General features: G+C 41.6%; 1 protein-coding gene across 1 annotated transcript in view; it reads left to right on the forward strand.

Moving 5' to 3' along the window:
* cep290 (centrosomal protein 290) overlaps positions 1 to 24221 on the forward strand; it is a 113355-nt gene that overhangs the window by 52081 nt on the left and 37053 nt on the right. Inside the window, exons 15-26 of the mRNA XM_034175447.1 lie at positions 1180 to 1295; positions 1382 to 1484; positions 2930 to 3160; positions 3384 to 3557; positions 11361 to 11567; positions 11839 to 11990; positions 12254 to 12365; positions 12441 to 12896; positions 13811 to 13975; positions 16809 to 16916; positions 20564 to 20698; positions 23153 to 23422. Coding sequence (XP_034031338.1) covers positions 1180 to 1295; positions 1382 to 1484; positions 2930 to 3160; positions 3384 to 3557; positions 11361 to 11567; positions 11839 to 11990; positions 12254 to 12365; positions 12441 to 12896; positions 13811 to 13975; positions 16809 to 16916; positions 20564 to 20698; positions 23153 to 23422 — 2229 coding nt within the window. The remainder of the gene's footprint in view (positions 1 to 1179; positions 1296 to 1381; positions 1485 to 2929; positions 3161 to 3383; positions 3558 to 11360; positions 11568 to 11838; positions 11991 to 12253; positions 12366 to 12440; positions 12897 to 13810; positions 13976 to 16808; positions 16917 to 20563; positions 20699 to 23152; positions 23423 to 24221) is intronic.

Here is a 24221-nt window from a genome sequence, read left to right on the forward strand (position 1 = left end):
TGATGGCTTTCGTTTAGCTTTTCTGTATGTAAATCCCATTTCCTTTAGGCGGTTTCTTACAGTTCGGTCACAGACGTTGACTCCAGTTTCCTCCCATTCGTTCCTCATTTGTTTTGTTGTGCATTTTCGATTTTTGAGACATATTGCTTTAAGTTTTCTGTCTTGACGCTTTGATGTCTTCCTTGGTCTACCAGTATGTTTGCCTTTAACAACCTTCCCATGTTGTTTGTATTTGGTCCAGAGTTTAGACACACCTGACTGTGAACAACCAACATCTTTTGCAACATTGCGTGATGATTTACCCTCTTTTAAGAGTTTGATAATCCTCTCCTTTGTTTCAACTGACATCTCTCGTGTTGGAGCCATGATTCATGTCAGTCCATTTGGTGCATCAGCTCTCCAAGGTGTGATCACTCCTTTTTAGATGCAGACTAACAAGCAGATGTGATTTGATGCAGGTGTTAGTTTTGGGGATGAAAATTTACAGGGTGATTCCATAATTTATTCCTCAGAATTGAGTGAGTCCATATTTTTTCCTCTGCTTGGTCTAAAAAAGTAACCATCACTGACTGCCACAATCTTTTTTTCTTGATTTCTTATAGTGTTTCTTAAAGCCAGAAAGTTGCCATTTGAAATGACTTTAGTTTTGTGTCATGTCTATGATCTGCTTTTTTTCTACAAAATTAAACAACTGAATGAACATCCTCCGAGGCCGGTGATTCCATAATTTTTGCCAGGGGTTGTAGTCGATTAAATAGAAATAGATGGTGGGTCAGGCGCACATCTTATTTACAGCTGCAATGTTACGAGTCATAGCGGCCTCGCGGGGGCTCGGGAGGGAGCCTGCAAAGGGGGCTTGAACCCCGTGTATACCTGCTGGCTGGTCTAGTTTTTCTTTTATTTTTTGGAGGGGGGGGGGGGGGAAGCTGTAGAAGATGTAGATTGGAGCCACTGCAGAGGCTTAACTATTTCATCAACACTTATCCATTTGGAAACCAATGTGGGGTTTTTTAACTCTTGTTTTACTGTTCGTAATAGGCTACATTACAATGTCTGAAATGATTACAAAAGATATATTTTGAACTAACTGTCCTTAGATGCCTTTGTCGAACAGCTCTCAGCATACACTCAATCAGCAAAGTATTTTAGTGTACTATTTACAATATCTATCACAAATAGGAAGTCAAAAACCAGGAGGAGTCAAACAAGATCCTCATGGCAGAGCTGGAGAAATGCAAAGAGAAGTTTGCTGTTGTCAGCCATCAGCAGGGACTCCTGTATAAAGAATACCTAAGGTGGGTTTACAGAGCTTTCACACAGGTCATGGCAGGACTGCAAGCTGACCGGCCAAACATGACATTTTTATTGTATTTTTACTTAGTGAGAAGGCAGAGTGGCAGAAGGAGAAAGAAACATTTGCAGAGATCAAGAATCAGCTGGAAGAGCAAAAGGAAGTCAATACTGTTTCACTGCAACAGTACAAAGTAAGTCACACAAATATCAAAAGACAAAAATGACATAATAATGCATAAATACTGAAAGATGATGTTAACTGAAAATTAAAGTGAACCTCAACAGGTTTAGGTTTCTTGTTGTCATTATTTTGTGTGTTACAAAACAATATAAAATATACCACTCTGTCTTAAATTTGTAGGAGGGGTTTTGGATTGATGACAATTTGTCAAAGTAAAAATCACCAGAGACTGTGCTTTGCAACATTGTGCTTTCACACAAGGAGGCCTCTGGAATTTGAAAAATTAAGAAATTAATGAAGAGAATGGAAAAATATATATACGTATATAAGGGAATGTGAATAGGATGCCAAAAAAACAAAATGGGGTATCTGATACAACCCAGTCTCATGAGGTTTTTCGTGCTCCCGTCACGAAATGATTCAAATTTTCCATGACAGCATTTGTTTTTTACCTTACTTTTACTAATCCTAACCCTAGCCATAACCATAACCTAACCTCACCCAACCCTACTCCTTCCCCTAACCCTGACCATAACACACCCCCCCGCATCACTTTTAATTTCGTGCAGTCGTCACAGAATATATTAGAAAAAATTTGTGCTCCCATTACGAAAATTTTGCACTTTTCACAACAATATCACGAACCAATAGCTTAATGTATATTTCGTGATGCTGAATCACTGCATGCCGTGAGATATGGTAGATCTGATAATGACAAAGCGTAAAGAAATGCATTGCAAGCTAGAGTACATGTTCCTTGTGGACTACCATGCCACATTTGTGCATCCAGGTCTTTGTGACTTTGTGTGCTTTCATTGAGTTACTGGCAATACTGTTTTAAAAACACATATCTCACAATCTTGAAAAACTGATAAACTTCCTGATTTGGAACATTATCGAAAATGTAAGAAGTACTTCTTAGAGGCAACCAGTATGGAAAAAAAAAAATCTCTTGATTTACAGTCAACCAAGGAGAGGGATAAGTATAATTTTCTTGGTGCATGTAATGAAAGAAATCAAATTGCAAATAATATATATTTTGCTGTGAGCTCGGTCACTCGGGAGGAGCTTGGAGTCGAGCCGCTGCTCCTCCACGTCGAAAGGAGTCAGTTGAGGTGGCTCGGGCATCTTTTCCGGATGCCCCCTGGATGCCTCACTGGAGAGGTGTTCTGGGCATGTCCCATTGGGAGGAGGCCCCGGGGAAGACCCAGGACACGCTGGAGGGACTACATCTCTTGGCTGGCTTGGGAGCGCCTTGGGGTTCCCCCGGAGGAGCTGGTGGAGGTGTGTGGATCGGGAGGTCTGGGCGGCTTTGCTTGAGCTGCTGCCCCCACGACCCAACTCCAGATAAAGCAGAAGAAAATGGATGGATGGATGGATGGATGGATATATTTTGCTTTGCCACATTCATTTTGCCTTACACCAAGTCCTCATTTTATTCGTCCCATTCATTAGGTCCTGCTGGATACCCTAGAAAAGGACCCAGAGGAAATCAGGAGAGTGCTGAGTGAATGTTTCCGCAAGTTAACTGTGCTGCAAGTGAATGAGAAGAAGCTGACATGGCGTTACACCACCTTGCTTGAACAGGAGCAGCACCTCCGCAAGGAGAACAGCAAGCTGAGGGACGAGAGCAGTCAGATGCAGGTCTCCGTCACCCAGAGGATCGGCTACTTACACAGATATAAGGTACATCAATAGTAAATAAAAGAAATGGCACTATTGTGCTCTGCAAAAAGAAAAAAACAAAACAAAACCCACTGTCTCTTATTCTCTGTGCTCAGGCATCTGACAAAATAATATTCCACAGGACAAACCTTACATATGTTTGCTGCTCCACCATCTCACGTTCAAATCCAATATGAAGAAGCCTCACAAGTAATCATCAGATTTAACTTTTATTTTGTTTCAGGAAATGGCTGCATATAAGATAGCAGCACTGCAGAAGGCAATGGATGATACTGTGCCCTCATCAGACTTGGAGAGGGCTAACAAACAGTACACAGAGTTAACTGTCAAATACAGGGACCTGTTACAGAGGGACGACCGTCTGATACAGAGAACAAATAACCTTGAACATATGAAGGTGCTGAACTACACTTGTATCTTATATTTTGATTAGATGTTATATTACATCTTTGCTGATATAATTTTTATGCATTTATGTTAGAAATGGCCAAATTATAGCTTTTTTTGGGGGTGGGGGTTTGCATCTCACAGAGTGAGAACGAGTCTCTCCGTGAGCAAGTTTCTATCCTAAATAAAGAGTTGGAGATCACAAAGGAGAAACTGAATACATTGGAACAAGCATGGGACAACATCAAAGACAATGGCAAGTTTCTTGTTTTGAATATTTAAAAATGGACTTTGATAAACACTGAGTTATCAGTAGAACCTCTTCTGCAGCTCAACAAGTTTTATATACCGTACATTCTGGAGTATAAGTCGCATCGGAGCAAGTCGCATTCATCACTTCATGCAAGAAGAAGCAAAATGGATTAAATCGCTGTATTATTCATTGATAAGGCACAGGTTTAAGGGAGCACAGCTAACAAGCTAATTAATATCACTACAAGGGCACAAGATGTGAGTATAATGCTTCTTTCAGCCACTGGACAGAGGATCATACAACCCCAAATCCAGTGAAGTTGGGACATTGCATAAAATGTACATAAAAACAGAATACAATGATTTGCAAATCCTCTTCAACCTATATTCAATTGAATACACCACCAAGACAAGATATTTAATGTTCAAACTTTGTTGTTTTTGTGCAAATATTTGCTCATTTTGAAGTGGATGCCTGCAACATGTTTCAAAAAAGCTGGGACAGTGGTATGTTTACTACTGTGTTACATCACCTTTCCTTCTAACAACACTCAATAAGCATTTGGGAACTGAGGACACTAATTGCTGAACCTTTGTAGGTGGAATTCTTTCCTATTCTTGCTTGATGTACGACTTCACTTGTTCAACAGTCCGGGGTCTCCGTTGTCATACACTCAACAAAAATATAAATGCAACACTTTTGGTTTTGCTCCCATTTTGTATGAGATGAACTCAAAGATCTAAAACTTTTTCCACATACACAATATCACCATTTCTCTCAAGTATTGTTCACAAACCAGTCTAAATCTGTGATAGTGAGCACTTCCTTTGCTGAGATAATCCATCCCACCTCACAGGTGTGCCATACCAAGATGCTGATTAGACACCATGATTAGTGCACAGGTGTGCCTTAGACTGTCCACAATAAAAGGCCACTCTGAAAGGTGCAGTTTTATCACACAGCACAATGCCACAGATGTCGCAAGATTTGAGGCAGCGTGCAATTGGCATGCTGACAGCAAGAATGTCAACCAGAGCTGTTGCTTGTGTATTGAATGTTCATTTCTCTACCATAAGCCGTCTCCAAAGGCGTTTCAGAGAATTTGGCAGTACATCCAACCAGCCTCACAACCGCAGACCACGTGTAACCACACCAGCCCAGGACCTCCACATCCAGCATGTTCACCTCCAAGATCGTCTGAGACCAGCCACTCGGACAGCTGCTGGAACAATCGGTTTGCATAACCAAAGAATTTCTGCACAAACTGTCAGAAACTGTCTCAGGGAAGCTCATCTGCATGCTCGTCGTCCACATCGGGGTCTCGACCTGACTCCAGTTCGTCGTCGTAACCGATTTGAGTGGGCAAATGCTCACATTCGCTGCCGTTTGGCACGTTGGAGAGGTGTTCTCTTCATGGATGATATGAAGGAGATGTGTTGCACTGCATGAGGCAAATGGTGGTCACACCAGATACTGACTGGTATCCCCCCCACCTTTCAGGGTCGCCTTTTATTGTGGGCAGTCTAAGGCACACCTGTGCACTAATCATGGTGTCTAATCAGCATCTTGGTATGGCACACCTGTGAGGTGGGATGGATTATCTCAGCAAAGGAGAAGTGCTCTCTATCACAGATTTAGAATGGTTTGTGAACAATATTTGAGGGAAATGGTGATATTGTGTATGTGGAAAAAGTTTTAGATCTTTGAGTTAATCTCATACAAAATGGGAGCAAAATCAAAAGTGTTGCGTTTATATTTTTGTTGAGTATAGTTAGTACTTCATAATGCGTCGCACATTTTCAATGGGCGACAGGTCTGGACTGCAGGCAGGCCAGTCTAGTACCCACACTCTTTTACTACGAAGCCACGCTGTTGTAACACGTGCAGAATGTGGCTTGGCATTGTCTTGCTGAAATAAGCAGGGGCATCCCTGAAAAAGATGTTGCTTGGCTGTACCTTTCAGCATTGATGGTGCCATCACAGATGTGTAAGTTGCCCATGCCATGGGCACTAACACACCCCCATACCATCACAGATGCTGGCTTTTGAACTTTGTACTGGTAACAGTCTAGATGGTCTTTTTCCTCTTTTGTCAGGAGGACATGACATCCATGAGTTCCAAAAACAATTTGAAATGTGGACTCATCAGACCACAGCACACGTTTTCACTTTACGTCTGTCCATTTCAAATGAGCTCAGGCTCAGAGAAGGCGGCAGTGTTTCTGGATGTTGTTGCTGTATGGGTTTTGCTTTGCATAGTAGAGTTTTAACTTGCACTTGTAGATGTAGCGATGAACTGTGTAAACTGACAATGGTTTTCTGAAGTCTTCCTGAGCCAGATCCTTTACACAATGATGTCAGTTTTTAATGTAGTGCTGCCTGAGGGATCAAAGGTCATGGGGATTCAATGTTGGTGTTCGGCCTTGCCACTTACGTGTAGAAAGTTCTCCAGATTCTCCGAATCTTCTGATTATATTATGGACTGTAGATGATGGAATCCCTAAATTCCTTGCAGTTGAATATTGAGAAACATTGTTCTTAAACTGTTGGACTATTTTTTCATGCAGTTGTTCACAAAGTGGTGATCCTTGCCCCATCTTTGCTTGTGAACAGCTGAGCCTTTTGGGGATGCTGCTTTTATACCCAATCATGACACTCACCTGTTTCCAATTAACCTGTTCACCTGTGGAATGTTCCAAACAGGTGTTCTTTGAGCATTCATCAACTTTCCACGTCTTTTGTTGCCCCTGTCCCAGCTTTTTTGAAATGTGTTGCAGGCAACCATTTCAAAATGAGCAAATATTTGCACAAAAACCAAAAAGTCTATCAGTTTGAACATTAAATATCTTGTCTTTGTGGTCTATTTAATTGAATATAGGTTGAAGAGGATTTGCAAATCACTGTATTCTGTTTTACATACATTTCACACAACTTCATTGGAATTGGGGTTGTACAGTGGGGCAAAAAATATTTAGTCAGCCCCTGATTGTGCAAGGTCTCCTACTTAGAAAGATGAGAGAGGTCTGTAATTTTCATCATAGGTTCACTTCAACTATGAGAGACAAAATGAAAAAAAAAAAAATCCAGAAAAACACATTGTAGTATTTTTAAAGAATTTATTTGTAAATTATGGTGGAAAATAAGTATTTAGTCAATAACAAAAGTTCAACTCAATACTTTGTAACGTAGTCTTTCTTGCAGTGACAGAGATCAAATGTTTCCTGTAAGTCTTCACCAGGTTTGCACACACTGTAGCTGGTATTTTGGCACATTCCTCCTTGCAGATCTCCTCTCCTCTGTCACTGGGCAACATGGACTTTCAACTCCCTCCACAAATTTTCTATGGGGCTGAGGTCTGGAGACTGGCTAGGCCACTCCAGGACCTTGAAATGCTTTTTATGGAGCCACTCCTTCGTTGACCGAGCGGTGTATTTGGGATCATTGTCATGCTGGAAGACCCAGCCACATTGCATCTTCAATGCTTTCACTAATGGAAGGAGGTTTTGGCTTAAAATCTCATGATACATGGCCCCGTTCATTCTTCCCTTAACACGGATCAGTCGTCCTGTCCCCTTTGCAGAAAAACAGCCCCAAAGCATGATGTTTCCACCCCCATGCTTCACAGTAGACATGTGTTCTTGGAATGCAACTCAGCATTCATCTTCCTCCAAACATGACAAGTTGAGTTTTTGCCAAAATGTTCTATTTTGGTTTTATCCCTCCACATGATATTGTTGTGAAAGTGTCGTGACACGGACCCACAACAGGGGTCGTTAATGAACGGACAATGGATAAGCCAAAAAGTAACAATTTAATGTTGTGAATCACACAACGATGTACAGACAATAACAATACAGTGACTGTCAATCATACACCAGGTGACATGTGGGCAGGCTCGATGATAGAAGACGCCTGGCGAGAGAAAAGCCGGATCCACACAGCTTCCACCGCCAACGGAGCTGAAGAACACCGGAGCCGCCAAGCCCTGCGCCCCAGGTGGCCGCCGTCTTCAGCAGTCAGACCCGGTACTGCTGGCAGAGAACAGAGACAGTCCAGATGAGTGTGAGGTCGCACACTCAGTAATCCCACAGTCTGTATTCAGTAAAGGAGGGAGAACCTCCACCTCCAATCACACACTCGTGCAGCTCCTGAGATAACCACTTATCTGGGTGGGGTGTGAGGCGAAGCTGTCGCAGTCCACACCAAACGCCAACTCCACAGACAGGGTATCCGTCCCAGGAAAACGGCTGCAAAAAGAGATCAGACTAATACTCAAATTTTAGTCAGCAGAGAAAATTACCTGATTGGTAGTTGATTTCTCGGCGAGGAGGTGGAGTTGCAGTCCGGCCTTTATGGTGATGGTGATGAGATGAATGAGTGACCGCTGGTGCTGAGGATGAGTGACAGCTGTCACTCCCAGTGGCTCCGGCGCCCTCTCGTGCTTGAAGCCCGCACTCCAAGCAGGGCGCCATCTGGTGATGGTGGGCCAGCAGTACCTCCTCTTCAGCGGCCCACGCAACAGATATTCTCCCAATCCTCTTCTGGATCATCCATATGCTTTCTGGCAAACTTCAGACGGGCCTGGACATGTACTGGCTTAAGCAGGGGGACATGCCTGGCACTGCAGGATTTGAGTCTCTCTCTGTGTAGTGTGTAGCCTTTGTTACTTTGGTCCCAACTCTCTGCAGGTCATTCATCAGGTCCCTCCTTGTAGTTCTGAGATTTTTGTTCACTGTTCTCATGATCATTTTGACCCCACGGGATGACATCTTGCGTGGAGCCCCAGATCGAGGGAGATTATCAATGGTTTTGTATGTCTTCCATTTTCTTACAATTGCTCCCACAGTTGATTTATTCACACCAACCTGCTTGACTATTGTAGATTCATTCTTCCCAGCCTAGTGCACATCTACAATTTTTTTTCCTGGTGTCCTTTGACAGCTCTTTGGTCTTGGCCATGGTTGAGTTTGGAGTCTGACTGTTTGAGGCTGTGGATAGGTGTCTTTTATACTGATAACGAGTTCCAACATATGCCATTAATACAGGTAACTAGTGGAGAACATAAGTGCTTCTCAAAGAAGTTACAGGTCTGTGAGAGCCAGAAATCTTGCTTGTTTGTCGTTGACCACATACTTATTTTCCACCATAATTTACAAATAAATTCTTTAAAAATCCTACAATGTGATTTTCTGGATTTTTCTTTCTAAGTAGGACAACTTGCACAATCAGGGGCTGACTAAATACTTTTTGCCCCACTGTATGTGAGGTGAACATACCACGCAATGAGACATTTGAAAACCGGTGTATCATTTATGTATTTGCAACAAAACCACTGCTTTAGCCATTGGAAGTTACATTGTGTGTTTGTGGATTCAGCGAAAGCTTATGACTGGGTGCCAAGAGAAGAGTTGTGGTATTGTATGAGGAAGTCTAGAGTGGCAGAGAAATATGTCCAGGACATGTACAAAAATAGTGTGACAGCGGTGAGATGTGCAGTCGGAATGACAAACTCATTCAAGGTGATGGTGGGATTACAGCAATGATCAGTTATGAGTCCTTTCTTGTTCGCAGTCATAATTAATGGATTGATAGATGAGATCAGACAGGAGTCTGTTTGCAGTGATGTTTGCAGATGACATTGTTATATGTAGTGAGAGTAGAGACCAGGTTGAGTCTAGCATGAAACGGTGGAGATATGCTCCAGAGAGCAGGTGAATGAAAGTCAGTAGGAGCAAGTCTGACTACATGTGTGTGAATAAGAAGGAGCCCAGTGGAATAGTGCGGTTACAAGGAGTAGAAGTGATGAAAGCAGATGAGTTTAAATACTTGGGGTCAACTGTCCAAAGTAATGGAGAGTGTGGTAGAGAGGTGAAGAGAGTGCAGGCAGGGTGGAGTGGGTGGGGAAAGGTGGCAGGTGTGATTAGTGGCCGAAGAATATCTGCAAGAGTGACGTGGAAACTTTATAAGACAGTAGTGAGACCAGCTGTGTTATATGGCTTAAAGACAGTGGCACTAACAAAAAGACAGGAGGCAGAGCTGAAGAGATGTTGCGATTCTCTTTGGGAGTGACTAGGATGGACAGGATTAGGAATGGACATATCAGAGGGACAGCTCAGGTGGAATGTTTTGGAGACAAAGTCAAAAAGACAGGAGGCAGCACTGGAGGTGGCAGAACTGAAGATGTTGAGATGCTCTTTGGGAGTGACGAGAATGAACAAGATTAGGAATGAACATATCAGAGGAACAGCTCAGGTGGGACGGTGTGGAGACAAAGTCAGAGACGTGAGATTGAGATGGTTTGGACATGTGCAGAGGAGGGACCCAGGGTATATAGGGAGAAAGATGCTGAGGATGGAGCCACCAGGCAGGAGGAGAAGAGGGAGGCCAAAGAGGAAGTTTATGAATGTGGTGACAGAGTAGATGCAGGTGGTTGGTGTGACAGAGGAAGTTACAGAGGACACGAAGAAATGGAAACAAATGATCTGCTGTGGTGACCCCTAATGGGAGCCATCAAAAGAAGAAGACTGGCCTCTTGTGTATTACTTTCTACTTGGAACATTTCCCAAAGTGACATGAATCGGTATGAATTGTGATTTTTTTTTCTTCTTTTGTATACAAGTTGCACTATAAAGGCACTTTGACACTTACACAAATTTGATCCCCGCACTGGCACGCACTCTTACGTGCCAATGAGTAAACTTGTCATAAACTGTTGTAAACTGTGCGCAGCTGTGTGCCAGTGCACAAAGAATTTTTGAAATGTTCAAAATTTCTGGCACACATTAATTTTGTGCCACTTGTGTGAACATACTCACTCATCTTTAGGTGCTTTTCTCGGGGCTGTCCTGCAATGTTTATTCGTGAACATTGCCCAACCTATTCCAAAACACTGCGTGTCACTGTGTCTCATTGCGCTCAGGGCATCTGAACCTGAAATTAGATTCTAACGAGATGTTACATCTATAATAAACATAACTTTACAGATATATTATCTAACTCATGAGAAGTAAAGAAATTACAATTGTTTTATCAACTCATTACAATACAAATAATTGGGCAAGATTCCAAATGTGTTCTCCACCACACGATGAACATGAGACAACCTGCAGCTGTTGAGAATTTCTCTGTGATTAAGGGAGCAATGAGAGAATGGTTTCATTAGCCAAGTTCTGGGAGCAAATGCGTCATCGGCTAAGAAATGATTATTTTATATAGCATGGTGTCAAGCGGGACTCATTGGCACAACAGATTGCGCAGTGTCAAGGTACCTTAAGTGACAGGACCTCTCAAACTAGTAAAGAAACCTTGATTTATACTCTGGAAAATACGGTAATCGGATTGCATGGCTATTTGTGGATAGGGTTACTTACTGAGGAATTAATACATTTTTATGATTTTTGTTGAGGTGCATTTCGGATTGTTAAAAATAAATCTGTTTAATTACAGATTTGGGTTTACACTTTCTTCAACATTATAATGGCATTTAGGCCTTTGCCTCAGGAATTTACTCTGAGCTTGCTTTTACTTTATTATAAATCACGTTATTTCTGTTGACATCAGGAGGGTGAGAGCATCATGGATAAAACAGAAAAAGCACTAGCCAACACTGAGCTGGTATCTGCGGCCAGACATATCACCACTTTAGAAATGAAGGAGCTGAATGAGAGGCAAAGAGCTGAGCATGCCCACCAAATGTATGAACATATAAGGAACTCCCTCCGGCAGGTGGAAGAGCGTAACTCAGAACTGGAGGCCAAGTTCGCCGAGGTAAGAAACATACAACAAATCTGGGCAAAAGCAGTTTCAAAAACATCAAATTATAGAGACTTAAGCTTACTTTGTCTACCAACATGACAGATCTTTGAAAATTCAGATAGTTTTTGATTATGAGAATTTTCCAATTTCACCGTTCTTGGGTCATCAGCTTTTAAAACACAATTTTTTCATTGAAAGTCCAGTAAATTTGTGTTATTCTTGTCAGTGTAGGGCGTTTCCCCCATATTTTTCAGTTTGAAGTATCACAGCTGTTTTTCCTCAGTTAACCAAGATAAATGCAGATGCCCAGAAGATGGAACGGGAACTCAGAGATGAGCTTGCAGCCAGCATCAGCAAAGCTGTGAGTGATGCTGATCGAGCCAGGATTGCAAAGTTGGAGAAGACAGAAACTGAACTTCGTGTTGAGGTTTCTAAGTACGTTTGATTCAATTTTTTTTTAATCCAAATATTCAAATTTCTTCAAGGAAGGGTATGGACTACATTTTTCTGCTTGCTCTGTAATCATTGCAGCTTTGCAGTGAACCTGCAGTAAGATGTTTTGTAATGTTTGATATTAATGTTCCTTATTATTTGGCTTTTCCAGTACAGTTAGCACAACAGTGCTTGTTTGACCAACGACAATAACAATAGACTGTAAATGGCAAGTCATGACGAAAATATTTTTACATTTTATTTAGGCTTCGGGAGGTATCTGATGTGGCTGTAATGCAAGTGTCTGCTTTAGAAGCCAGATATCAGTCCAATCAGAAGGAAGTAGAAATCTTGAGGAGACAGGTCCATGACTTCCAGGTAATCAGCTGTTAGTTTTAGTCTTCTTGTTTTTCCTGTTCGTTCTCCTAACCTTCCAGTTTGTGTTTCCCCCAGTTGCAGTCCGATGAGAATGCCCTTATCGCAAAGCTTCACCAGCACATCGTGGCCCTGCAGCTCAGTGAGTCCGATGCTTTGGCAAAATTGAAGGCTGCAACTTCTCACATACAACAGCTGGATGCCAACAAACTGCGTGCTGAACAGCAACTAGATGCTAGTGAGCGAGCTCTCTTCCTTGCTCGCCAGGAGAGCACAAATCGCACGAAGCATCTAAGGCAAACCATCCACTCACTGCGCAGGCAGTTTGCCGGGGCTCTACCACTGTCCCAGCAGGAAAGGTTCTCTGTGACCATGATGAACCTTCAGGAGGACCGGGCGAAAGCTCAGGAAGAGAAAAGAAAGGCAGAAGAGGAGAGAAGGGGAGCAGAGGGCAGGACAGAAGAGCTTGAACTGAAGCTTCATGGTCTGGAGGAACTTGTCTCAACACTGAAGGATGCGAAAGGAGCCCAGAAGGTCCGTGAGAATAAATATTGCACTTGTTGGTAGAGACTGTTATCCTGCTCGCATGTCTTCAAGCATGTTGTTTTTGGGTAATGAATTCATTGAATTAACTTGGGAAGACACCGCTCAGTGGTGTGTGTGTGTGTGTGTGTGTGTGTGTGTGTGTGTGTGTGTGTGTGTGTGTGTGTGTGTGTGTGTGTGTGTGTGTGTGTGTGTGTGTGTGTGTGTGTGTGTGTGTGTGTGTGTGTGTGTGTGTGTGTGTGTGTGAGGCATCATTGTAAAAGCGCTACAGAAATGCAGTCCATGTCTGTTTTTGTTATGAAGACTATAAGATTATAAATCTCTAGGGATATTTCCAGGCTCTACAGGGAAACTCCTGCTGATAGCTGGGGAAGACTGTAAGGCGGGATCCTGTCAGAGGCACATAAGACCAAAAGGTCAAATACGAGCTTGTACAGTATCTGGTGTATCTTTGTCTAGCTTACTAAAGTTTGTTTACCAGTAGCTATATCCACTGTTGACTTAGTGGGGGACACGGTGCCCTGGGGGCCTGCATCCTTACAACACATCAGTGCATCCACAGGTGACGCAAGGCTGTTATGATTTGTGGGTGAGCTGAGATGGTACCACTCTGGGTCCCTTTGCACTACAAGCTGTGTTTTAGGAATATAAGACTGCATTTTTTTTTTTTAAGAATTGTTGTAGATTTGCAAAGAAAATTAACACTGACCAACACTGAGATAAAGTTACGTGCTGGATTAGGGAGATGCAGTTCCTGAAACTTCACCATTTTACACATACACAAACACACACACAGCTGTTATCCAGTATTTGTGTCAATGTTTGTTTGCTTGTCCAACCATTATGAACTAATCAAATTTGGTGTTTTGGCCATGATTTGTAACTGCTGATCCCATTTCAAACAGATAACTGAATGGCACAAGAAAATGGAAGAAGCTCGCCTACAGGAGCTGAGAAAAGGCAGGGAGTTGTTAGTTCAGAAACAGGAAATCAAGTACCTCAAGAGTCTGGTGGAAGAACTGCAGGCCACCATTCGCTCTCTGGAAGAAGATAGTGTACAGATGAACATGGTGAGAAAACATGCATACATTATACTTCCAATTTTGTTGTTCTGCCAGTATAATTTATAGATGCATGTCTTGTCTTTTAAAAAGCCATTAACAAATTTTCATCAGTTAACAACTCATTTACTACTGTAATTTCCAGACTATATGTAGCACCAGGGTATTAGTCACATCTGTCCACGGATGCATCATGGAGAGGAATAACACATAAGTCACATCAAGCGTGGTGCAACTGCTTCATACAGAAAATGCTAAATGAAATTAATCAACACATTATTTATTCGTGAGGCAGACGTGCTAGGGAGCAGAAGCTAACAGGTTAATTAATATTATTTTATTAGGCATAAAGAACTGAAGAATAAACTACTGCTTCTTGTTCCCACTGAAAAGTTGAAACAAAAACATCAAGAAGGACCTAAACGTGTGCACGTTTTTCTCACTAAATGTAAGTCAACTTTTTTAGTGATTATACATTTTTAAAAACATTATAGTTAGCTTTACCTTAGCCTAACTTTCCTCCTAGTTGTCTTACACCTGTCCCACAAAGTGTATACAAATCCAGTGTCAAATGTAGTATGAAGGCTACTCCCTCTCTATTCAAGACCATAATCTTTCATTTTGAGATCATGATTTATTAATTTCGCTCTTTCTGTGATACCCAGCACATCTTCCTCATTCAGACCAGCTGCTTCTTATTTTGCAGTGGTTGAAATCCATTTTAATGGTGGATTATTGCCATTTTGTGATCCAGAGTGTCAATCAAGCAATGTCTTATTAAGATCAGTATAGATGTATTTCACCCATGCAGCATACTGTTGTTCTGCCATTTCAGATGCCTCGATTATGCCAGCAAAAGTCATTGTGTTTGTCTATATTTGCATGTGCTGGATAGTTAGAGAGAGTGGGCATATGTAGTACAGCTGCTGGGTGTCCCAAAATATCGTTTTACCAATTCCTGGCTGACAAGGACAGGAAAGATAAATGGACTGCAGCTCTGAAGAGAGAAAATTGGACACCAGTTCAATACAAATTGTTACAGTGAAACCAGAAATACAAGGTTAGGACCCAAAATGCTGGGAGCCAGAAAGTGAAAAAACAAATGACAGTTTTATTGGGCAACAATAGATACGTGGTAAATGTACAAATCCAAGGGGTGAGACACTGGCAGAGGGAGATGCTGACTGGACCAGAAGAATGAATGGCTGAGTTCCCAAACCACATGGCAGAGGTCCACAGAAACAGGACCAGGTGGCCACGTCAGAGCTGACAGGTGGCAGGAAAGGTGATGACTCAAGTAAAAGTAGTTATTAAAATCCAAGGAGCAGAGTCAAAAATTACTAGGAGTAAACCACAAAGCCACTGAGGCCAGGTACCATGCAGGGAGAACTGAGTTTCTGGCGATTGTAGAGAGGCATGACTGGAGTTTATATTATATACATGTGGTGGTGATTGCTGACAGGCGTGATGAATCAGCTCCGTGGCACAGCGCCTGGAGACACAGGAAGTGAGGGGGAGCAGAGCAGATCCAAGACAGCACAACACAAATAACTAAATAGCTAAAGAAAAGTTCAAGCTTCACACATGTTTACATTTTTATACAGTTTAACAACATTAAGAGGCCCATGACCACAGTGGCTTTGCTTACGATCATTACGCTTTACGAGCATGGTCCGCAAAAGCCTGCTGCCTCACTAAAGAGAAAAACAGTTTTATAATATTTCCATTCTGTAAAGTGATGTCTTCATCTAAAAATTGCTTTAAAGTAAGTTAGTTCTATAAGAAATGTATTTAACAGATGTTTTGAAGCACTGCACAAGGACAAAAAAACTGAACCAAAAACAGCCTCAGCACAGGGCTGATCAGAGTCCTGAAGATAATCCAGAATGATTAATTAATGGATATTTGGCATTATTTTTCATTATTTTGTCAGTATTATCTTTCATTGCTGCTATTAAAAAAATTCTGGCCTGGCGTGGGTACTCATTAGACTGCCAGCCCCACCAGACCTGTAATACTGTAGGTGATACACTGATGTTATTTACATTTTGTGCAAAAAATTAAATATGTTACTTTGGTTTTAATGATGACGATGCTTTTGCCAGACACCAAATACTGTTTAAGGTTTGTGACCAATGCTGCTGTAAAATACGTGTAAGCATCCAGCCTTTTGTCGGCTTTCATGTTCTGGTCAGTGTAGGGAGATGGATTCTGTACCATATAGTGGTACAAATCGTGGTATGCAAAACTGGGTACACTTTCTGGATCACAATGGATCACATCAGTGAACATGCTGCATGACAACAAATCCTGGTCATGTAGTATCTCCACCTGACCCAGTTTATCCACAGAACTCTTTTTACTATTACCATTAAGATGGCTTATGCTGCGTTTACACATAACGATATATATATAAAGTATGTATAGATATGGTAGAATTATTGCGCAGGATAAATTGTACAGTTGTGCATGTAAGAAAGCACAAAATGTGGAAGAAGACGTAGTAGTCTAAAATCAGCAGGTGGTTATGGTGCTAAAAAAAATTTGAGGTATTATACAGTTGGAATAAATGACCTGCGGAGGTGTTCTGTTTTGCACCGAGGGTGTAGCAATATATTACTGAAGGAGCTGCTTAAGGCTTCCACAGTCTCATGTATGGTGTGAGAGGGGTTGTTTATAATTCATGCCAGCTTAACTAACATCCTCCACTCACCTACCACCACTATGGGGGTCCAGTGTACATTCCAGGACAAAGTAAGTTGCAGGACCAGCCAAACAAGTTTTTTTTGTCAAATTTGAGACCTGGTTATGCTGAGCTGCTGTTTTTGTTTCCTGTATCAAGCTTCAAGAAGAACGCCAGCTTGCATGGGATCAGCGAGAAGTGGAGCTGGAACGCCAGCTAGACCATTATGAGAAACACCAGTATGATATTCTGAGCCGTGCCAGTAAGGTATAATTGTGTTTACATCATTTGATGATAAAAATAGATGTAACATCAGACAAATCATAATAAATCACCTCAATACATTATACCTGAGTAGAATCTAGACCTTGCCCACCCCATGAGCAACCAGTTGCATGTCAAAAAAAGAAGCTTGGGCACAATGTAGAGGTTCCAAGTTTGACATGAAGAAACAGACAGCTGTTGTTCTTCAAGGAAGGTAAAATTTCTTATTGTCTCTGAGGTACTTTTTCATGCATGTAGTCGAAGCAGGAAAGCAAAGAACAGGTATTTATTCAGCCCCCCTATTTGGAGGAGTAGATTATAATGTTTCACTTATAGTGGTATGTTAGTATAAAAAGTCAATACAGTAACATGAGGGCTCTTTGGATGTAGAATCACCTGCTGGTGCTCAGTAGCAAAGCCAACCCCCTAATGTTGTAATTACATGCAGATGATTACACTGAATGTATCCAAATAGTAATTTTCGAATGTTTATATTTGAGAAACAGTCGAAAAATGTATTTTGGCCACATTCTGTTGATGTGCAACCTACATGTGCATATTTACATCATGTTTCCTTTCTTTTTAATGTAGTCCCCACAGCCACAAAATAATTCCAGAACCACAAAATGGGTCCACTGAGAGCTGAAAAAATGTACCCTCCAGAACAGCCTTTGGGGCACAAGTTCTGTGCAACAGAAGAACCCACTAAACAGGATTTGACCACAGTAGTGATGGCAAAACCTATGCTCTCTACTGGACCAAATTTGCTCTAAAGCCTGGTTCATTTATTTTGCTGTTACTTCATTGAAATCACCCTGTCTATCTGGCCTTGAGTATTGTAATTGCAACTCTTCCTTAATCACTTGGTGGATTTCAATGAAACATCACACAGAGGTACCACACCATATGAAGATGTGCTTGAACAAAAATAATTCCAGTACAATGCATTATACGGGAGGATATTGGACTTTTTCTGAGTTTTATTTTTTTTTTATGTACACCACATTTGTCAGTTACATCGGTGACAGGTATAAAAAGACATTTTTGAGATCTTGAATACAATTGTTGACCAGTTTGATAGTTTACAGTGCCCTCTAAAAGTATCGGGCCCCTTGATATTTTACACATTTAATTTATTCATGCCATTTAAAACACATAAAGTAAATAAGACTTCTCAATATAAAAAGTTCTAAAATTATATTCCTTAAACTCAAAGCAAATCTCTACATCTTGATATAAAATAATTAAAAATATAAAAGCCAAGATGTTGGGTTGCATAAGTAATGTAACGCTTTGGTATAATACCTGTAACTAATCCCTTTTATTTTCAGTTTTCTTCAGACAAGTCAGGGGATGGATACATGAACATTTCCAAGTCACTGAATATGTCTTGAACTTTATTTACATCAATTATAAAGAAATACAAACAGTATGACGCTCTCTGGTAAACCTGTGTGGAGTAGACAGTTCTCAAAAACTGAATGACTGTGCAAGAAGGAGAACAGTGAGGAAAGCCACCAAGACACGCAGACAACCTAGAAGAAGTTACAGGCTTCTGTGGCTGTGATTGGAGAAATTGTGCACAGTGCATGTTTTGCATTTTGTGCCACCAGTTATACAGCTTCATGATGAAGTGGTATAGAGGAGGATTTTCTTGAAAAGAAGACCTGAAAGTTCAGCTACAATTTGCCAGAAGGTACATCTGAGCTGCAAGCCTAGATTTGATGTTTTGGTGAAAGAAAATCCTCCTGTATACCACGTCATCATGAAGCCGTATAGCTGGTGATAAACACATTTACCATAGAGTACCATACTGTTTGTATTTCTTCGTAATTGATATAAATAATGTCCATCACCTGACTTGTATGAAGAAAACTGGCAATAAAACTGATACGTCTGCCAAGGATGTAATAAAGTCATCAGCGTTTATTCATTTATTTATTTGTTTGTCTGTTAGCAGGGTTATGTCAAAACTACTGCATATTTTGGAGGTGATCCGGATCCTGATTCTGGCTCAGGATTTCACTTCATAGGCTTTTAAGGATTCCGTCAAAACTACCTCATGGATTCTCACCAAATCTGCACCACAACCGGGGTGGTAGTCCCCATATTTAAAAAAAGGGGACCAGAGAGTGTGTACCAATTACAAGTGCGTCACACTACTCACCCTCCCTGGTAAAATCTACTCCAGGGTGCTGGACAGGAGGGTTCGACCGATAGTTGAACCTCTGTTTGAAAAGGAAGAATGCAGGTTCTGTCCTGTTCATGGAACAACTGACCAGTTCTTCACTCTCACAAGGATCCTGGAGGGTGCCTGGAAGTATGACGATCCAGTCTACATGTGTTTTGTGGACTTGGAAAAGGCGTACCATTCTGTACTTGGGGAGGTGCTACGGGAGTATGGAGTGAGGGGGTCCCTTCTCAAGGTTATCCAATCTCTGTACTTACAAAGCGGGAGCTGTGTTCGAGTGCTCGGCAGTAAGTCAGACTCGTTTCAGGTGGGGGTTGGACCCCCCCGAGGGTCGAGGGTTTCCAATTTGGTGGGCTCAGGGTCTCATCACTGCTTTTTGTGGATGATGTGGTCCTGTTGGCTTCATTGGCCAGTGACCTCCAACACTCACTAGATCGGTTCGCGGCCGAGTGTGAAGTGGCTGGGATGAGGATCTGCATCACTAAATCTGAGGTCATGGTTCTCAGCAGGAAACCGATGGATTACCCACTTTGGGTAGGGAATGCGGAGAGAATGCTGGAGAATCAACGCTGCAGGGGCCGTATTGCATTCGCTCTACCGTACTGTTGTGACAAAAAGGGAGCTGAGGCAAAAGACGAAGCTCTCAATCTACTGGTTAATCTTGATTCCTCCTCTCACCTATGGTCATGACGGTTGGGTCATGACCAAAAGAACTAGATCTCAGTCATGCGTGGGGCACTTAGAGTAGAGCCACTGCTCCTTCACATTGAAAGGAGCTGGCTGAGGTGGTTCGGGCATTTGGTAAGGATGCCCCCTGGGCGCCTCCCTAGGGAGGTGTTCCAGGCACGTCCATCTGGGAGGAGACTCCGGGAAGACCCAGCAGTAGGTGGAGAGATTATAGCTCGGGATCCCCCAGTTAGAGGTGATCAATGTGACCAAGGAAAGGGAAGTCTGGGGTTCTCCTGCTGGAGCTGTTGCTCCTGCGACCTGATCCCAGGTAAGCAGTTGACGATAAGAGAGTGTTTATATCAAGTTGCAAAGATTTGCTTTGAGTTTGAGTTTAAGGAAGATCATTTTAGAAATTTTAGATTGAGAAGCATGATTTCCTTTTTGTATTTGGAATGGCATAAACAAATTAAAACGTGTGAAATATCAAGGTGCAGCACTTTTGGAGGGCACTATAGGCATTTCATCAAATATTATTTACCATCACAGATTTATAATGTAAGCAAGAACTATGGAAGAGTGGAGGGTTATTGTTTTTTTGAGCGTGCCCATAGATTGGTTGCTTTTCATTTTCTTAAAATCGCACATTTTATTTATCTGAAATAGGGCTTTTTTAATGAGTGTGTGTTGTGGGTGCAGGGGTGTCCACTGGTCTCACTACGAAGGTTCCAAGTGTGTAAAATGTAGGTTTAGATTAGTAATTGCTGCAGCTTTGTTTTTTTGTTGTTTTCAGTTGGAGGAAAGCACAGGTGCTGTGCCAGACCCAAGTCTGCCTGTTGCTGTTCAGTTAGAGTGTGCACTGCAGAAAATCCAAGAGCATCTCCGCACCATCTTGGACACACAGGCAGCCTGCAGAAGTTTAGATAAGGTACTGCATTCAGTCCCAAATAATAGATATCCATCGCAAATTAAATTATGTGAAACCCCTTATCAACATGATGAGAAACATATTTCAGGAGAAACGCAGAACACAACATACACATTATGTGTGTTCCTCTATCCGTGCAGTGAAAGATGAGCAGGAGCTACGTACTGTGTGCAGTGCTGCACAGGTTTTACTATCTGTGGCTGATGCACAGCTCCTTTGTGAAAGTGGACTTAAAAACAATTCTCCTAATTGCACAAAATGTAGAGTTATTTCCCATGTTAAATTAATTAGTTTGTGTGCATTTAAGTATCTGTGCTGTGTCAAACTGTCAGGTATTCAGACTTAAGATAGAAAAAAATTACATCACGAGAGAGAGAGACATTAATATTATTTACAGTGAGGAAAATAAGTATTTGAACACCCTGCGATTTTGCAAGTTCTCCCACTTAGAAATCATGGAGGGGTCTTAAATTTTCATCTTAGGTGCACGTCCACTGTGAGAGACATAATCTAAAAAATAAAATTCCGGAAATCACAATGTATGATTTTTTTAATAATTTATTTGTATGTTACCGCTGCAAATAAGTATTTGAACACCTACCAACCAGCAAGAATTGTGTTTCTCACAGACCTGTTAATTTTTCTTTAAGAAGCCCTCTTATTCTTCACTCTTTACCTGTATTAACTGCACCTGTTTTAACTTGTTACCTGTATAAAAGACACCTGTTCACACACTCAATCAATCACACTCCAACCTGTCCACTATAGCCAAGACCAAAGAGCTGTCTAAGGACACCAGGGACAAAACTGTAGACCTGCACAAGGCTGGGATGGACTACAGGACAACAGGCAAGCAGCTTGGTAGAAGACAACTGTTATGATTATTTATTAGAAAGTGGAAGAAACACAAGATGACTGTCAATCTCCCTCGGTCTGGGATTCCATGCAAGATCTCACTTTGTGGGGTAGGGATGATTCTGAGAAAGCTCAGAACTATACAGGAGGACCTGGTCAATGACCTGAAGAGAGCTGGGACCACAGTCACAAAGATTACATTAGTAACACATGATGCTGTCATGGTTTAAAATCCTTCAGGGCAGCAAGGTCCCCCTGCTCAAGCCAGCACATGTCCAGGCCCGTTTGAAGTTCACCAGTGACCATCTGGATGATCCAGAGGAGGCATGGGAGAGGGTCATGTGGTCAGATGAGACCAGAATAGAGCTTTTTGGAATCAACTCCACTTACCATGTTTAGAGGATGAGAACAACCCCAAGAAAACCATCCCAACCGTGAAGCATGGGGGTGGAAACATCATACTCTGGGGGTGCTCTTCTGCAAAGGGGACAGGATGACTGCACCGTATTGAAGGGAGGATGGATGGGGTCATGTATTGCGAGATTTTGGCAAGCAACCTCCTTCCCTCAGTAAGAGCACTGAAGATGGGTCATGGCTGGGTCTTCCAGCATGACAATGACCCCAAACACACAGCCAGGGCAACTAAGAAGGGGCTCCGTAAGAAGCATTTCAAGGTCCTGGAGTGGCCTGGCCAGTCTCCAGACCTGAACTCAATAGAAAATCTTTGGAGGGAGCTGAAACTCCAAACCTGAAAGATCTAGAGAAGATCTGTATGGAGGAGTGGACCAAAATCCCTGCTGCAGTGTGTGCAAACCTAGTGAAAAACTACAGGAAACGTTTGACCTCTGTAATTGCAAACAAAGGCTACTGTACCAAATATTAACATTGATTTTCACAGGTGTTCAAATACATACAAATAAATTATTAAAAAATCATACATTGTGATTTCCGGATTTTTTTTTTTTTAGATTATGTCTCTCACAGTGGACATGCACCTAAGATGAAAATTTCAGACCCCTCCATGATTTCTAAGTGGGAGAACTTGCAAAATCGCATGGTGTTCAAATACTTATTTTCCTCACTGTATGTGGATAATAACAAACATGGAAATACATTTATTGAGCACAAAATAGATTTTGTTTGTTTCAGAGAGAAAGGTACACGAGTCAAGACCTTGACTTTTCCAAAGGGCTCATGCACTGTCAAAATTATTTAAGTGTTAACTTTACGTGCACAACTCATCCAAAACTCTGGAAAGGAATTATATGTCCCACGCACACAAAATAGTGCAGTCCCAATGCTTTTTCTTTTGTTTTTTGTCCTTTCTGTGGCACTGACCACATAGAAGAACTTTTGAACCTGCTGAAATTGTTGTGTTGCATACTCATAACACAGTTGCTCTGCAGGCTTTGCAAGAGAACTCACATTTTTATACAACTGTGGTGAAACACACATTCGTATTGTACCACCGTGTGTTGAGTGGCCGACTTTGCCCTCAATGCTCTGAATGATGTGTCTCTCTGAATCTCTCTATTCCAGTTTTCCCTAAATGATAACATTTGTTTTCCTCTGCATTTTCCAATTTTACTGTATGTGCAGAAGTTAAAAGAGAAAGAAGCAGCTCTCTGGAATGCGGAACAGAACATCCTCTCCAGAGATAAAGTAATCAACGAGCTCTGTCTTCGACTGCCATCGTCAGTCAACAGGGAAGGTTTCTTAGCTGACCTGGCAAAGCATGAAGAGGGCCAGACAGCAAGCCAGTCTACCCTTAAGATCACTCATCAGACCATCAAAGACCTCCAGGGGCGACTTGACCAAAAGGAGCAAGTGCTAAAGAAATACCAGAACCAACTGGCTCAAGTCGGACAGGTACAGTGCTGCGAGCATCAATGTTGGCTTTTGTTTCCTTGTTTTTCAGTGAACAGAAATTTCTTCAAAAAGAGAAATGTCGTCTCACCCACAAAGTTATTTAATAGTGAGTATCTGCCGATACCGAGTCTCAATCCAGTAAATGCATTTTCTTAGCTATTACACTTTCATTCTGCAATGGATTTAAAAATGCATTCAATCCACTCTACTCCTTAATGTTTATTTTTATTATGAAATCAAGTACAAATATATTTTTTGTCTGGCTATTAGTGTAGCAGTGTAGCAATAAAACTAGAGGGATTGAACAGCGCTGATTGAAAACTGGTGGCTGTACAGTCTGTACAGCAGAAAACCCATGTATTCATGTGAAATTGACTGGAAGGTAAGAAGTACTTCAAATGTGCCATCAGTCTGAAACAGACTTGGTGATCAACAGACTTAGTGATCATTTGAAGCAAAAGAGAGTGTAAATATTTTTTTTTTTAAATGCACCACAGTGTTGCAGGTGAGCCAGCAGCAAGCACTGACAGAGCGCTTGCTGTTTGCTTTGTTGGCACTGCACTTACGGAATGCACATTGATGTGTGTGAATCATGTTTATTGTACCGGGTACCAGTCAATCTTGACTGAACCTGATTCCATTCATTAAAAAGGATAGTGACATCCATAATTTTTGTTATTACAATTTTTATTAAAATTTTTTAAATGCTTCGAAATGAGAATATTGGTGTATACGCTATTTTTCTTTCTTTTTGTTTGTGATTAAAGATAAAGATCAACTTTATTTATCCCAAAGGAAA

Source organism: Thalassophryne amazonica, chromosome 8 (assembly GCF_902500255.1).
Source record: "Thalassophryne amazonica chromosome 8, fThaAma1.1, whole genome shotgun sequence".
NCBI lineage: Eukaryota > Metazoa > Chordata > Actinopteri > Batrachoidiformes > Batrachoididae > Thalassophryne > Thalassophryne amazonica.